Source organism: Pistacia vera, unplaced genomic scaffold (genome assembly GCF_008641045.1).
Source record: "Pistacia vera cultivar Batoury unplaced genomic scaffold, PisVer_v2 Contig34, whole genome shotgun sequence".
Classification (NCBI taxonomy): Eukaryota; Viridiplantae; Streptophyta; class Magnoliopsida; order Sapindales; family Anacardiaceae; genus Pistacia; species Pistacia vera.
Window position 1 is genome coordinate 662680 of NW_022196157.1, and position 16555 is coordinate 679234.

General features: G+C 38.0%; 3 protein-coding genes across 7 annotated transcripts in view; all 3 read left to right on the forward strand.

Annotated features, from left to right (window-relative positions):
* Positions 1 to 16555, forward strand: part of LOC116138218 (F-box/WD-40 repeat-containing protein At3g52030-like) — an 81928-nt gene that overhangs the window by 36498 nt on the left and 28875 nt on the right. The gene's annotated exons all lie outside the window — the stretch shown is intronic.
* LOC116138217 (serine carboxypeptidase-like 40) lies at positions 7438 to 14095 on the forward strand. 5 transcript variants are annotated; one of them, XR_004129271.1, is made up of 8 exons: positions 7438 to 7944; positions 8641 to 8748; positions 8846 to 9120; positions 9856 to 10116; positions 10198 to 10409; positions 10813 to 10918; positions 11417 to 12847; positions 13532 to 14095. XR_004129271.1 is itself a non-coding variant. In XM_031423936.1 (7 exons), the coding sequence occupies exons 1-7, from the start codon at positions 7578 to 7580 to the stop codon at positions 11576 to 11578; spliced, it is 1491 nt and encodes a 496-aa protein (XP_031279796.1). In that variant the 5' UTR covers positions 7438 to 7577; the 3' UTR covers positions 11579 to 14093. The 5 variants fall into 5 exon arrangements, 1 of the variants encoding a protein (XP_031279796.1); XR_004129273.1 differs by having other exon boundaries at positions 11417 to 12312; positions 12396 to 14095; XR_004129274.1 differs by having other exon boundaries at positions 11417 to 12312; positions 12427 to 14095.
* LOC116138219 (N-terminal acetyltransferase A complex catalytic subunit NAA10) overlaps positions 16017 to 16555 on the forward strand; it is a 73154-nt gene continuing 72615 nt past the window's right edge. The window contains exon 1 of the mRNA XM_031423938.1: positions 16017 to 16412. Coding sequence (XP_031279798.1) covers positions 16113 to 16412 — 300 coding nt within the window. The 5' untranslated portion in view covers positions 16017 to 16112. The remainder of the gene's footprint in view (positions 16413 to 16555) is intronic.

Genomic DNA, 16555 nt, shown 5'->3' on the forward strand with positions numbered 1-16555 from the left:
TTTAGCCACATATAGTTTCCAAATTTAGGGGCAAACGTCCTCCTAGAAAGGACACAAACGAGGACAAACGAAAGACTTAAAGTGGGAAGCTATCTACTCTATAAATATTGGAAAGAGACTTCAGACTGTAACACGAAAAAAATTAAGCGATTTTAGGCTGGTACTGGCAACCCTTCTTCTGGAAACTAATAGGATTCAGCAGCTCACACACCACAATGAAATGTAACAGTTTAAAAAGAAAAATGTTAATGAATATTCAAACAGAAGGCTAATTTGAATGATTTAGACGGTGTATTACACTTTTGGAACGGTAAGAAAGATAACTAGAATAAGAGTTTACTACGACCCAATATCAAGACTCAAAGACTCAAAACAAATTCAAAGAAACAAAAATAACACTGCTGTGCTTCGAGGGCCAACTGCCTCTCAAATTTCCTTGTCCTCTCCTCTGTACATTCTTATCATGGCCTTCAGAGACACTAGTGTTTTGCTTAAGGAAGGATCCCTCGTAGTTGTACCATTCGCTCTCCTGATCTGAACTTCATAGTCTACTTCTTCCAATTAATTATTGTCTCCCCTAAAGTCTCCAATCACGCCATCCCGAGTACTACATCAGCACTCTCCATTTCAAACGGAAAAAAAATCTTGAACCACAACCATTCCTTGTAATTCCACAGCAAACCGCTTTACATTCTCCCTGACATGTCACCCGATAACCATCTCCCACCTGAGTCGAAAGACGGGTTGTAACCACTGGTAATTCCACCTACCCACTGCCTCGAAACCAATGCAATTGTGGGAAGCCCCACTATCAATCAACACAATTAATTCCTTATCGTGGATACTCCTTTAAGCTTCATCGTTTTTGGCCCTTGTATTCCTACCACCGAGCTAATGGATAGCTTCACATGGCTTTGATTTGTTCAACGGCAACTTCCTCATTTCCTCTTCTTCCTGCAGCTCTGGATTCTCCTCTTCTCCCTCAAGTAGAACAATCTGAAACTGTTTCTCACTACACCTATGCCCAATTGAAAATTTTGCATCACATCTATAACAATACTTTTTCCCTCTTCCTCTGGATCTCAGATTCGGTTAACCTCCGAAAGGAAAATCTCGCGAGAAGTTGGAAGATTTGAAGGTGGCTGCTGGAGTTGACGCGTAATTAGAGTTGTTCTCGGTGGAAGCATGCCTGAAATTTGTGTTTGGGGCCTGAATTTTTGGGTTGAATGTTGAATGTATTTGGGTGGTTTTGGGTTGGGTTATGTGTGTTTGGGCTCTTTTTTGCTCTTTCATTCCGATTGGTTTTTAACTTGAAACGTGGGCCATTACTAATTCCCCAAACTTCCCTGTCGGCCCAACCCTCCTCTGGCTTTTTCCAAGACTGATTTCTTTCTTCCACTTTCTAGGCTAGGATTGCAATCTGAGTTAAAAATTTGGCTGACCCAAAATATCTGTTTGTTGGAGCTTCACTTCAGCATGGATCTCGGGTTGTAACCCGTCAAAAAGCTACAGAAAGCACATCCTCCCTTTCTCCTACTACATTGCCGCAATTTCTTCAAAACCGCCAGTGGTAGTCTAGCACAGTTCTGGTCGCCTCATCGACATAAGAAGTTCCGCGGGCTGATTTCTTGTGCGCCGTTGAATCTCTGCAGGAAACCTACCTTGAATGCAGCCTACGTAGTCCCGGTGCCCTGGATTTGTTCCATTTACCAATGGAGGGCCTCCCCTCCATGCACAATGCCATGGAGAGGACCTTGCTCTCGTCGGCAACTTGGTTAAGGGCAATTACCTTTCCACGCGAAAAACCCAGCCTATGGATCTTCGCCAGAAAAAAGTGGAAGCTCTAATTCTTGCCTTCCCACTCTCGTCAAGTTCTCCCTTCGTGGTGGAATAGCCTCCGTGGTAAGGAAGAGGTGGTGGTGGTGGTTCGTCATGGTGGTTCCCTATGCTTGAGTTATTGTCTTCCTCATGCCTCACCATCCTTTGGCGAGCCTCTTCCTCATTTTCTGTTGTCTTTCTTTCTTCTGCTCTATGTTGAGCTTCTTCCTATTCATCCTTATGCCTCATCCAGTTTCGCACGTCCATCATTATCTCCCTCATGGGTGCCACTGTTTCTGTCAACTTGGAAATGTTTCTCTTCACCCTAGTAACTTCCTTCTCAACAGTGTCCATTCTATTTTCCATTCGAGTATTACCATACCGCAGTGAGCAACCTCACTCTGATACCAAATTAATAGGATTCAGCAGCTCAACAAACCAGTAATGAAATGTACAGTTTAAAAGGAAAAATGTTAAAAATATTCAAGAACAGAAGGCTGTAGTTGAATGATTCAGGCTGTGTTACACTTTTGGAATTGCAAAAAAGAAACCAAAATAAGTTTACTACGACTCAATATCAAAGACTCAAACACTCAAAACAAATTCAAAGAAACAAAATACACTGCTGTGCTTCAAGGTTGCTCCTCCTAAATTTCCCTATATTATTCTCTGCCTTAATCTGCTCTCTCACTCTTTTTTATCCTCCAGCTCTCTCTCTCTTCTCCTCCCTTTAACTGAATCTCTTGCTGTCCCAACCCCCAATCGCCACCTGTCCTAGCCTAAGCCCATCAAAGTTTCCTGCCAACATCCCTTCAATCCACTGCTTGCTATCTTATTTCACTTTTCCTACACCCATTATCCAATCCTATCTTGCCTCCCCAATTACTACCACCTTGTCCTCGGTGGGAAGATGGAGTTGTTACCAGACCCATCCCGCTCCTCCACTTCTTCATTGCCCTCTTCTTCTTTACCCAACTCTTCCTCATCTTTTATCATTCCCCGAAAAGGGGTCGATTTGTTGTTGATCATGGGCGTTGACCCTGAGCAAGAATGATTTTCGGTGAAGCTTCGTTGAATATGAGTCTGATTTAGGGAATGGGTATTAATCTGGCTATTAGATCTGGGTGGGTCAAATTGATTGGGTTTGGGGCTGGTCTTCAGGCCTGCAGAGACTAGAATAATTTTGTAGCCCATTATATTTGTTTTTCCCATGTTTGCTCAGCCCAATTTTAAATCTTCCCAAGCCCAATTTTTTTCGTCTATTCTTTGGGCCAACTTAATTAATTGGACTATTGAGTTGGATTGCCCAATCTTTTTTCAACCCTAATTTCAGGTTTCCCTAGTTACAACAGTAGCCCTCAAAATTTCTTCTTTCTCTTCACTTAACAAGGCTGAAACAACCTCAAACTTACTCTGATCTTCCTCCAACACTTCTACTTCTATGCTGAATAATTCATAATTTCCTCCTACCTCCGTTGATTTCCCATATTTTGGTTGTCAATAGTTCCCGTGACTATGGAACCCGATGATTCTCTCGATCTCTTCTCCTTACTTCTTATTTATCTTTCCTTCTATCCAAGCTCGTATTTCCATCAAACCATCCAGAACAACACCAATATCTCTCCCAAGTTTTGACACTTCCCTCTCAACATTTGCCATTCTAACTTCCATTCTTGTACCAAACATCCCACAACCAATCTGCTCTGATACCAATTAATGAGAACCCACTCCAAAAACTCACAAAACAGTAAATAATAACAGCCAACACCAAGAAATAGGAGAAATAGATAGTGTATGGATATTCAACAAATTGATAACAATGGTAGCAAACACAAATATAACCCACACATCAACCCAAAAGGAAAATCAAAACATGAAAAGAAAAACAATGCTGGACTTCAAGGTCACTCCTCCCTAATTGCTAACTTCAAGGTTTAGCTCCTCCCAAATTTCCCTATATCTTCTCTGCCCTAATATGCTCTCTCCCTCTCTTTTTATCCTCCAGCTCTCTCCCCTCTTTTTATCCTCCAGCTCTCTCCCTCTCTCTCCCAACTGAATTCTCTTGCTATCCCACCCCCAATCGCCACCTGTCCTAGCCTAGCCCATGGAAGTTTCCTGCCAACATCCCTTCATCCACTGCTTGCTATCTTATTTCACTTTTCCTACACCCTCATTATCCAGGTCCCATCAGAAACACACAAGACTAAAGCAATTACTTAATGACAGTAGCTCAAGATTCTTGATGTTGAGCAAGCCCTCGGGTAAGACTCAAGATTTGGACAATTCCAAATCTCTAACTCTCTAAGATCTAGGGCCCTAAATAAGGCCAAATTCGGTAAATTTGAATCATCTTCACATAAAAAACGACAGAAGGATCTTTTGTTATCTCAGAGATGCACTGAACGATGTCAATTGACACAATTCTTATCTTTAGGTGTCTGATAGTGGAAGGTAACTTGTCCATTAGAATGAGAAGAGTGAAGAACAACCTTCTATCAACAAGATTTAATGGACACCTTTTTGTTCCATCAATACCTTGAGTACTAATTCTGAATTTGGGCAATTCATGAGGTTCAATTTTTTAAGAGTGAGAGGAAAATATTCTTGGATTGAGCAAGAGAAAGAAACAACTATTGACTCCAAAGGCTCAAGAAGGTGAGTTTCCATCCGGTGAAGATGGAGAACAAGATCGGGACATTTACTGATCTTAAGTTTTTTAAGACAGTACCAAATGGCTGTATTCTAGCAAGTATGCCAAAGAGGAATTGCTATTGATTTCAAGAATTCAAGATTCTCACATGTTGGGAGATTGTATATCAAAATCTAGTGGCCAGACACCATGGGTCAATAGGCAACGCACAAATTTTCCCTTTTCCAAGATCATAGGGTATTCCAAGTTTTCTGTTCTACATGACAAAAAATAAAAAAAAATTAGAAACTGCAAATATATGAATTTATATATTAAAGAATGAAAAACTAAGTTTTATTCTCAATTGGGTATTTAACAAGTGCCCCGCTATTAGGCTAAGAATGAATCATGTAAACACATAGGAGAAATATGAATTTGAAGAACAGAAACAAGATGGGCATAAAACATTAGACAATACCAAATTCTTGCGAAAGTCTACAGTGAAATTTGCCTTCACCTCAATTGGTGCATTTACTCTTGGCTTCAGTCGTTGAAGGCATCTAATCCATTTCCATGAACACCCAAAGAGTTATGATTCAGTATGGCATAACAGAAGTACAAAGATATAACCAGTCTACCAGATAATATAAAAGAAAGCCAAAGAATGACTATTACCTAAGTCTAAATCCACAAGCCAGCGACCACCTCGTATGGACTTCTTGGGAATCATTCAATTACCCTGGCCCCTCATTTGGTGTAACAGTTAGGTGAGACTATGCTATTTTCTTTTTTTTTTTTTTCTTTTTTCTTTTTAATAAGAATATATGATTAAGAGCCTCAAATAACATAAAATATCCTTAACCCTAAACCTCTCAATTTCAAAATCGTAAAGTTCTCATTCTCACTTTCTCATTTCGTCCCAACAACGCAGTAACAAAAGATTACAAGAAAGTTACGACAACCCCAAATGCACCCTACCTAATAAAAATATTTTATTAAAGTCTAAATTCCCTTAACGAAAAGGAATTCTAAAAATCAGATTGATATGGTCTCAAAATTAAAACGAAATCGGGAAAACACTTCATCTACACCTATATATATCCAACGGCCACCAATATCTTCTTCACCATTCTGTCAGTGTGCTTTTAATTTGTGGTGGTATTGGCTAATTTTATGGTGGTGGCGATGGTTCTATCATGGTGATCAAATTTCTATTGTTTTGAGGAGCTACTATAAGGGTGGACGGGAATTTTTTTTTAAAAAAAATTTGGTGCTGTTGGTGGTGGGCGGTGGCGGCTAAATTTGTGGTGATGCCATTAAAGAGATGGTGTAACAGGATGCACTAGTGGGACAAGTGTTGGATCTTAGTTAGTAATACGCGTTTTATATGCGAATATACAGCCAGCTGTATATTCGCATATAAAACCGTATTTATGTACTTTTTAAATGACTGCCGAATTATTCGCAAATTATGGAACATCCGTATAATTCGTATAGAGCTGGGCTTTGACGCGGCCCAAAAGCCCAGCTCCAAAACCCGTCCTAGGACCGGTCCTTGAGGCCTGGTCCCAAAACGGGACCAGGCCTAAGGAGGAGGGCCGGGCCCTCCACTGGGCCCTCCTCCAAGGCCCGGCCTGGGACCGATCCCAGGCCTGGGCCCAAATTTTTTGTATTTTTTCAATATAGTCCCTGCCAAATTACATAAAACCCTCTATTAATTTTAAAATAATATAAATTACGAGGGTTAAAATGAAATTTTACTAATTTATAAAAAAAAACACTTCTAGGTCCAAAAAATTTATAAAATTTATAAATTTTACCCCTAAAAAATACTAAAAACCCCCTATAAATTTTGTTTTGCCCCCAAAATATAAAAAAAATTGAGGGGGAAAATAAATATCCAAGCCCTGGGACCGGTCCTGGGCCCACGGGACCAGTCCCGACCAGCCTAGGGCCTGATCCGGTCTTGGTTTTTCTCATGGGCCTGGGACCGGTCCAAGGCCCATGAGTGACTAGTCCCATTTGGGACTAGTCCCAAGGGACCAGTCCCAATGGGGCCCAGGCCTGGGCCCGCAAAGGACCGGTCCCTTGCCCACCTCTATGCGCTATAATTCACGAATTATTGCAAAAGCAAAAAAAACTTATTGAAACACGTCATTTTGGTGGGAAGAAGAAATCAGTGGGCAAAGGAAGAGATTATTCACGAATTAAACCACCTACCACGCGTCCCCACTTCTAGCGTAGCCCCTTACCGAGTACATTCCCAATGATTTCATCCACGCTTTGAATTTCAGGATTTCTTTTATACTTTTTTTCATTTGTTGATTCTGATTTGGTGGCTGATGATTTTAGTTAAAGTGTTATTTCGGAAAGGAAGGTAGGCTGGGTGGCCACTGGGGATCCGCTGGAAGTGGATGTGCTAAAGGAGGGGTGAGGGTCCATGGGTGGTTGGGCTTTGCGGAAGTGGGAAGAGCTGATGACGATTTGCGTTTTGCGGCAACTGTGTGGTGTGAGACAGTGAGAGTGAGTCGGTAGGTGCTAGTGTGAATAAGTGATTAACAAATCCTTTTATGAAATTATTTTTTTATTGATTAATCTATATTTCAGGTTGCATTGTAACACTAATCTTTTATATAGATTTTGAGACAATTTTAGTTCTTGATTTAACATAATTTAATGGATTAATGAGAAGTTAAATTTGGTTGCATTCTAAGTTTAATTATTAATAGAGTATTTATAACTAATCCATTAATTAATCTTCCATAATTTGGGTATGTCTAATATGTCGAGCTCCCTATGTTAATAAAAATTTATGAACACTGCATGTGTGATGGTTGACCAAACCACTGTATCAAAATTCTTCTCACATGGATGAACATGATTGGTGAATAAAAGAAAAGTGTTTGGATCTGATTATTATATAATTTATTTATTTATTATTTATATTATATTTTTCAAGTTTCCCTTCCTGGCTAGCTTTCTTGGTTGTTGAAACTTCTCCATTTAAAACAATCATTCGTTTACGATTCCTTATAAACAGCTAGTTTTTGGATCCAACTTCAATTATTCTATTCTTTTTTTCTTCTATTTATACTGAAGATAAAGCAAGAGAAAGGATCAAATTAACACAATGGAGAAGAGACTTTTCAGTAGTTTACTTCTCGTTGTGTTGTTTCTGGTAGGTGAGAGTCATTGCAAGAAACAGGCAGAGCAACTTGGCCATTTCTACAACGTTAAGTTGAAGGAGAATTCTGGGATTGATACGAGTCTCTTTGCGGGAATTCACCATGTGAAGAGAGCTTCCAAAGTTCATCCTCAAGAGGGTCTTAAAGAGAAAGATAGAATTGACAGATTGCCTGGACAACCTCAGGTTAAGTTTTCTCAGTATGGTGGTTATGTTACTGTTGATAAATCTGCTGGTCGTGCTCTTTATTATTACTTTGCTGAAGCTCAGAAGTCTAAGGAGTCATTTCCTCTTCTTCTTTGGCTCAATGGAGGTAAGAAACAGACTGTCCATTTTTGTTTCTTTCTTAATTTCTTGAAGTATTATTTGACATTATCATCATCAATGTGAATGATAATATTATTTGCTAAAAGTTGTGAAAGTCAGTAGTCTTCTTCTCTCTCTTCTCAAATTCCCATCTAACCTGGCAACAAAATTGCATGATTACTCCTTGTTCTATTAGGTAGGAAATATTAATCATTTTTTTAGATGATGTTGATATTAATATTCTAGCCTAGTTTTAATTATTTTATTTTATTATGATGTTGGCTGTCTTATCTTTTCTCTTTTTGTATATAATTATATATAAATTCAAGGCCCACGTTTCTGATTTCTTCTCCACAAGTGGTGCATATGTGCCTGAGTTTCAAATCCCTGGCTTCACTCCCATGGAGGATTTGCTGGAGTGCATGCAGTCACCACCGCTATTTAAAAAACTATCAGACAGAGAAAGAGAATTACATTGAAGGCAACACAATAAATAAAGAATTCAGATCAACTTACCCATATGTTTATTTAACTTTCATTGGGAAAGGGAACTCTTGCATGCTGTCACACTTAATATATAATATGGGTTTTGTGAAACACATAACATAAAATAAAATAGTAATCTGGAACATGTTGCTTCTGGTGACTACTCTTCTTTAATTATTTGACACTGATGTAGCTTAATTTTTATGTGTATTTTCAGGTCCTGGTTGCTCTTCTCTTGCCTATGGAGCAATGCAAGAACTTGGACCATTTAGAGTCCACAGTGATGGCAAAACACTGTACAAAAATTTATACTCATGGAACAATGGTATATATGCTTTTTCTTCTTTTTATACTGATAATTAATGTATATTCCAAGTACATTTACTTTATTAACTTTTTTTTTATTTATTTTTTGGGTGAAGCTGCAAATGTTTTGTTTCTTGAGTCACCAGCTGGGGTAGGGTTTTCGTACTCTAATACAACTTCAGATTACAATGAGAGTGGAGATAGGAAAACAGCTGAAGATAGTTATGTGTTCTTGGTGAATTGGCTGGAGAGATTTCCTGAATATAAAGACAGAGATTTTTATATAGCTGGTGAGAGCTATGCCGGGCATTATGTACCTCAACTTGCACATACTATTCTCTCCCATAACAAGAAGACAAACATGACCATCATCAACCTCAAAGGAATTATGGTATCGATCTTCTCTTCTTCTTCTTCTTCTTCCATTTCTCTCTCACACACATCACACCGACAGTCAATCAATTCAATAAAATTGGAAACTTGGAGTACTCTATGGCACATAAGGTTATGTTTGCTAGATACCCTTTTCTTTTCTTTGTTTGCTTCTTTTCAAAGAGTTGAATGATTGATGCTTAGAATTTGGATGATTGCCCCCCCCATGTGAGCTAGCTTTTCATTTTTCTTTTGGGCTGCATTTACTCTTTTATTCAAATTCTCATTTATTTTCTATTTGTAAATAGTAATTTGATATAATTGACGCTCATATTGCGTTAATACTTAAAAACTAGCAATATTAACTATGTTTTGCTTCATTAATTATCAGTTGGTGTGACTTCTCTATGCATATTAAAGCCATACATATTAAAGACAAAGCCTGCTTACTAGATATGGTGTATCTTGAAGTGAAATAACATTAATTCGATTTAAACATTTTACACTTTTTTCTCATGATTAACATGTATAGATGCAAAGCATAATCTATTTGATCTTTATACATCAAAGTTAATTTGGGTTGTATAAAGTAAACCAGGCTGCTATGGGGTCCTCTTTGGTCCAGCTAGCAAGTCCCCACATTCACACACTTAGTTCCCTGTTCGGGAAACAGTTTTGTTGAATCCATTTTGATTCCAATGATGACGGAAACTTAATTTTCTTTCTCAATAACAAATTAATCAAATATATGCAGATTGGGAATGCTGTGATCAATGATGAAACTGATGTTAGAGGAATGTATGAGTACTTCAAAAATCATGCTCTAATTTCGTATGAAGTTGCAGATCAAATCCAAAAATCCTGTGATTTTTCATCCAATGCCTCAAATCAATCCGATGACTGCGATGCAGCCACTCAAGTTGTTAACCAGAACATTTACTATCTGGACATATACAACATCTATGCACCCTTATGCGTTCATTCCAATCTTACTGCCCACCCCAAGAGGGCCTCAGTAAGTTAACATCAGCTAAAAGTTTCCAATCAAACAATTCTGAAACTCAAGAAATTGATTGATTAATTGGGTTGTGTGCAGATCATGAATTTCGATCCATGCAGCGATTACTATGTGTATGCTTATCTAAATAGGCCCGATGTTCAAGAAGCTATGCATGCAAACGTCACAAAACTTGGCCATGACTGGGAGCCATGCAGTGACATCCTTCAAAATTGGAATGATAGCCCTTCAACAGTTACTCCTCTTCTACAAGAGTTGATGTCAAACGGGCTTCGAGTCTGGATATTCAGGTAAATTAAAACCATTAATTTTAGTTAAATTTCTCTATCGGATTCCAGAGGATATAATCATTTGTTTGTCAGTGGATGGGATAATGATAATAAAGGCTAAGGCTAACTTTGCTATGAAAACAATTGGCCCCAAGCTTTTCATAGATTTCATCTCTCTGCACTTCTACTTTTGTGGAAAACGTGCATGTATAGGTCCCTCATTTGGCTGTTCATCATTAAAAGTGTAATGGATCAAAGTCAATTTCATAACATAAAATATTGATTATTGCCATATGGGTTGAGGACTTTACTGCAGCTACCATATGATAGAAAATAGAATTATTCATTACTCAACCCTCTTTTTATATGTACATTCATTCTATCTTAATTTTGACGAATCTTTCCTCTGATGGAAATTTTGCAGTGGTGACACAGATGGAAGAGTGCCAGTTACTTCAACCCAGATGTCTATTAACACGATGAACCTTCCTATCAAAACTCCATGGCATGCTTGGTTTCATGGTGGCGAGGTAAATTTTACCTCCATTTCCTTAATCCTTTCTAAATTTCTGTGGCAAAACCCAACCCACAATGGACTGGGTTGGGTTGAGTTGGGCTTTATGGGTCCAATTGGGTTGAGTTTTGAAGGTTGATTGAGGGTTACCCAGTATGTAACACATCTAATGCATAGACATTAAAAACCTACTATAAACATATGAGATATGACATTGAATATGGAGATGACAATAATTATACTTTTGAGAGTTCATTTCTAGTTTTTGGAAATGTATCTTATTTTAAAAACAGATAAACGGGTTGGGTTTTTATATCCACTACCGGATCCAAACTGTTTGGTACAACCCGCATTCACGCAATTAGAGGGCGGATTGGGTTCAACTTGACTCGTTCAGTTCAAACTGACGGATACCCAATCCGCGGATTTGGCTTGACATTCTTACTTAAGAATTTTTTTTTTTTTTTGGTTAATAATTTATGATCTTAATTCAATGTTGTGTTTGTGTTGACAGGTTGGTGGATATACACAAGTGTACAAGGGAGATTTGACATTTGCCACAGTGAGAGGAGCTGGGCATCAGGTGCCAAGCTTCCAGCCCAAGAGAGCACTTTCACTCGTCTCCCACTTCCTTAATGGCTCACCCCTTCCCAATACTTCAAGATACACTAATTAATTCAGCTTCATTATGATTATATATAGCTTCATATGTTTGAGCATTTCCATTGTTTTACCAGGACAGGAAAAGAAAGAAAAGCCTGATTTAAATAGGGGATTAGGATTTAGCATAGTTGGTAAATCTCTTATTGGAATTGGTAATTTTATCTCTTAATTTGTTTCTTGTCAATAATTTCCAAGTAATAACAATATATTAATGGCATATATATATCTCAACCTTATCATAATAACACAGTGTCCCAAAAGATTCATGCCAGTCAAACTTTTAGCAAATATGACAAACACTTGGCAACTTGGAGATCACATTTCATCATCCACCAAACCCCTGAAGAAATCATTCACGTGAAAGACTAGACAACCTGGGGTTGGTCCAATTCCTGATTTCCAGGGACCTTAATGGGGGTTGTAAACTTGTAATGTATAAAAAAGTCTATGGGGGTTGGCTTGTGCGGGGGTTGAGATTGGTTTAGTATATATAAACATATCAAGTAGAGCTAGGACAATTGTGTTAAAAACATCACCCACAATGTTGCCCAGGATCTTCTTTGGTTCCGTTTTTAGCATCCTGGAGGGTTTTTACTACTTGATGATGATCATTCCCTTGTTCATCAATCAAGCCTTCCATTAAAAGCCATCATGAAACTGGCCTCCTGCATCTCTCACAAGCCGTCTTATGCAGTTTCTGGCAGGTGTTGAACTTTTTTTCTTCTGAGACTTAGAGAATTTTCTTGGGTACAGAACCAATCTTTTTGTTCCACCCATACTGTGAGTATTAATTCTGAAATTGTGCAATTAATGGTCTTCAATTTTTTAAGAGTGATAGGAAAATAGTCTCGGATTGAGCAGGACAGAAAGAAACAACCATTGAAGTCCAAAGACTCAAAAGAAGCCAGTTCCATCAGGTGCAGCTGGAGATCAAGGCCTGGACATTTACTGATCGTCAGTTGTTTAAGAGCATTGCCGAATGGCATGCATACCAGCAAGTATGCCAAAAAAGAGTTGCCATCGATTTCCAAGCATTCAAGACTCTCACATGCTGGGACATGCAGATCAAGATCCAGTGGACAAATTATGTGGGGCAATATGCAACGTTCATATTCTTCCTCTTCCATGATCGTAAGGAATATCAGAGTTTTTCGTCCTGCTGCATGAAAAAAGAAAAAATTCAGCGCTACAAATATACTACTTGCGTATTAAAGAATGCGACACTGATTTTTCTTTCCCAATTTGCTGATTTAGCATGTGCCACAGACCACAGTTAGGTGAGGTATGTTGTAGACTTGTCCACAGTATATTGAATAGATTCTATTCAACCTCAGTGACACAGGGGAGGAATATGAATTCGAACAATAGGAATAAGATGAACACAAACAGTGGGCATTACCAATATCCTTGTAAAAGTCTGCAGTGAAATATGCTTTCCACCTACACCAAAAGAATAATTGTTCAGAATGGCTGTAGATAAGTATGATGACATAACCAATCTACCAAAATTTCATATAAGAAGAATAAACAACCTTGGCAAACATGTATCATTCACCTCAGAAAACTACATCAATTTGGAAATAATTTTTTTAAAATCCAACAAATATTTTGCGTGAAAGAATAAAAAACCTTGGCGTGTCCAATTTTGATTTCCAGATCTCATGAATGATTTTATCTCAATTAAAAATATAATTATGGGGTCTGATCAGCTTGTGCTCTTATCTAAACATCAACAATTAGGTAGAATTTACTGTGATATACCAACACTGAAAATGTTGTCAAGAATCATTTTTGGTTCGATGGTAAGCATCCTGGTGGGCTTTTACTACTTGATTGTGCTCATTCCCTTGTTCATCATTGAAGCCTTTCATTAAAAATTTAAAACCAGAAGTTTAGCTTCTCTCTTATCATTTATATCTCTTCCTCCTTCTCTCACAAGATGTACATATCATGTCGTCTTACGCAGTTTCTGGCAGGAATATAACTTTTCTGAGACTTCAGAATTTTCCTGGGAACAGAACAAACTGCATGTTGTTTGAATACTGGTATAAATATTTGAGTGGTCGTTTATCATTCGTTTAGTGAACGGTGAATCAGCGTGATATGGTTCCACAGGAATCAATTAACAATCAGATTCAGAAAACCATGAAGAAGACAGATGAAAAAGTTTCGAGCAGCACAAGTCCTTATCAAGCTAGCAGGCGTGGAACCAGCAGCTGGCCCAAGTCCCTATCAAGTTAGTAGCCATGGACCAGCAGCTGGTCAACTTACCTAACAATGAGTTGCCAAGCTACCAGCCCAAGAGAGCTCTTTCACTCGTCTCCCACTTCCTTAATGGCTCAGCTCTTGCCAACACTTCAAGATACACTTAATTAATTTACTTTCTTTATGACACATTATATATAGCTTCATATTCTTTCAGCATTTCCATTGTTTTACCAGGAAAGAAAAGAAAAGCCTGGTTAAAATAGAGATTAGGATTTAGCATAGTTGATAAATTACTTATTGGAATTGGTGATTTTATTTCTTATTTTGATTAATGTCAATAATTTCAACCTTATCATAATAAACACAGGTGTCCCAAAAGCTTCAAGGCAGTCCAACTTTTAGCATAATGACAAAAACTTGGACTAATTTGGAGATTACCTTTGATTATTCAAACAAACGTGTAAAAATATTTTTCCAACACAAAGAAATACAATTTATAACGTGAAAGACTAGACAACCTAGGGGTGGTCCAGTTCTTGATTATTCAAACAAACGTGTAAAGATATATGGGGGGTTGTATGGTGTGCTGGATGTATTTATACAAAAATTTATATGGGGGTTGAATTGTGCTGAGATTGAGATTGATTTGTCATGGATATATATAAACATATCAAGCAGTGGCTAGGATTATTGTGTTAAACATCACCCACAATGTTGCCCAGGGTGTTTTTTGCTTCCATTTTTAGCATCCTTGAGGGCTTTTACTACTTGATTATGATCCTTCCCTTGTTCATTAATCAAGCCTTTCATTAAGCCCCATCATCAAACTGGCCTCCTTCATCTCTCACAAGCGGTCTTATGCAGTTTCTGGCACGTATATGAAACTTCTTGTTATGCCTCAAAAGTCAAGCCTATGTCAGCACAATTAATGTCTCTTTGTACCAGCTGCCAAGCCCATATCTCCAAAGATATTCTCACCAACTTTATCTCATTTCAAAGAGATGAATGGACGAGAGCCTTCCATGTGTCAAGGCAGTTTGCTAAAGCTCTCATTACATTGAGTGCAAATGTGAATAAATAGATTTTTCTCTTCCTGAAGAAGAGAGGCTGGTGGCTGGGCTGAGATTTAGCTTCAATTCTTTCTCTTTGTAAAAACACTGTATTTCTTCATCTTTGTATGCCTTACGGGCAAATTCATAGAAATAGTGAGAGATCAAATAAAATAACAGTGGATGTAGGAGTCGCTTGTTGCATCCGAACCACTATAAAAACCCCTCTTGCCAATCTTTTATTTATTTTTTCTACAAAATATATAATCTCAGCTCCATATTCAAATCTCATGGATCCATCACGTGTGTCTCCTGAGTCAGCTCAGCGTTTCCCACGTGCGAGTCGTTGGCGTCCAAAATCAAGCGTCAACACTTCTTTTTTCTGAAAACTTGAGAATTTTCATCAATACCGTAATCACTAATTCTGTATTTGTACAATTAATGACCTTCAATTTTTTAAGTGTTATAGGAAAATAGTCTCGGATTGAGCAAGAGAGAAAGAAACAACCATTGAATTCTAAAGATTCAGGAGAAGTGAGTTTCATCAGGTTAAGCTGGAGATCAAAACCTGGACATTTCTTGTGTTAAGTTATAATCCCACCTACCTAAAAGTTCAAGCTTGTATGTGAGGGTTTAACATCTATTAGACCAATATATTGATAGTCAGTTGTTTAAGAGCAGTATCAAATGGCTTTTATTCCAATTTCCAGCAAGCATGCCAAAAAAGAATTTCTGTTGATTTCCAAGCATTCAAGCTCGCCTGCTGCATATTCAACATACATATTCTTTTTTCCTAATGGTTATCTTCACCCAATGCATCTCTTTCAATTCACTCTAAACACATGGATATAATAATGAATATTAGAAAAATGTTAAGAATAAAAACATGTATAGAAATAGTACTTCAAAACATGTATAGAACAATTGATGTGAATCACGAAACACATAAGTCGATACAAGATTTCGGTGTAAAAAGTCGATATCCGCATTAAAAACTTTTTTAAAATTAAAAAAAATAAAAATGGAATAAAGGATATTTATAGAATTTATGAGGCGCCGTAAAAAATAGCAGGTGCCAATGCCAAAAAGCTCCACTCAGTTTATATATAATATACCGATATCTCCAAGTTTTTCCACTTAGCAGCCCAACTCAAGAGCCCATAACATGGGCCAAGCCTACAAAATCCACTCCTGACACCATTGACTCTTCTCTGTCACCACAAAAACCAAATCGGACAAACCCTAACCTAAACCCCAAAAAGACGATCACAATCTCAATCAAGAGAAACAATGGTGTGTATACGTAAGGCTACCGTAGATGACTTACTTGCAATGCAAGCTTGCAACTTGTTCTGTCTGCCGGAGAACTACCAGATGAAGTATTACTTTTACCACATCCTTTCGTGGCCGCAGCTCCTCTACGTGGCCGAAGACTACAACGGACGTATTGTTGGTTACGTGTTGGCCAAGATGGAAGAAGAAAGCAATGAGTGCCATGGCCATATTACGTCACTCGCCGTGCTTCGTACGCATCGCAAACTGGGATTGGCTACCAAGCTCATGAGCGCTGCCCAGAATGCCATGGAACAGGTTAACTTTTTTTTTTAGATTATGTTTCTTTTGTCGTAAAATTAATGATGTTTTAGTTTTGATGCTGGATTTGAGTTTATTATCATTTTAAGCCTATTCTTATTTTAATTATAGAAAAATTAGTGCTTTTTTTTTTTTTTTGT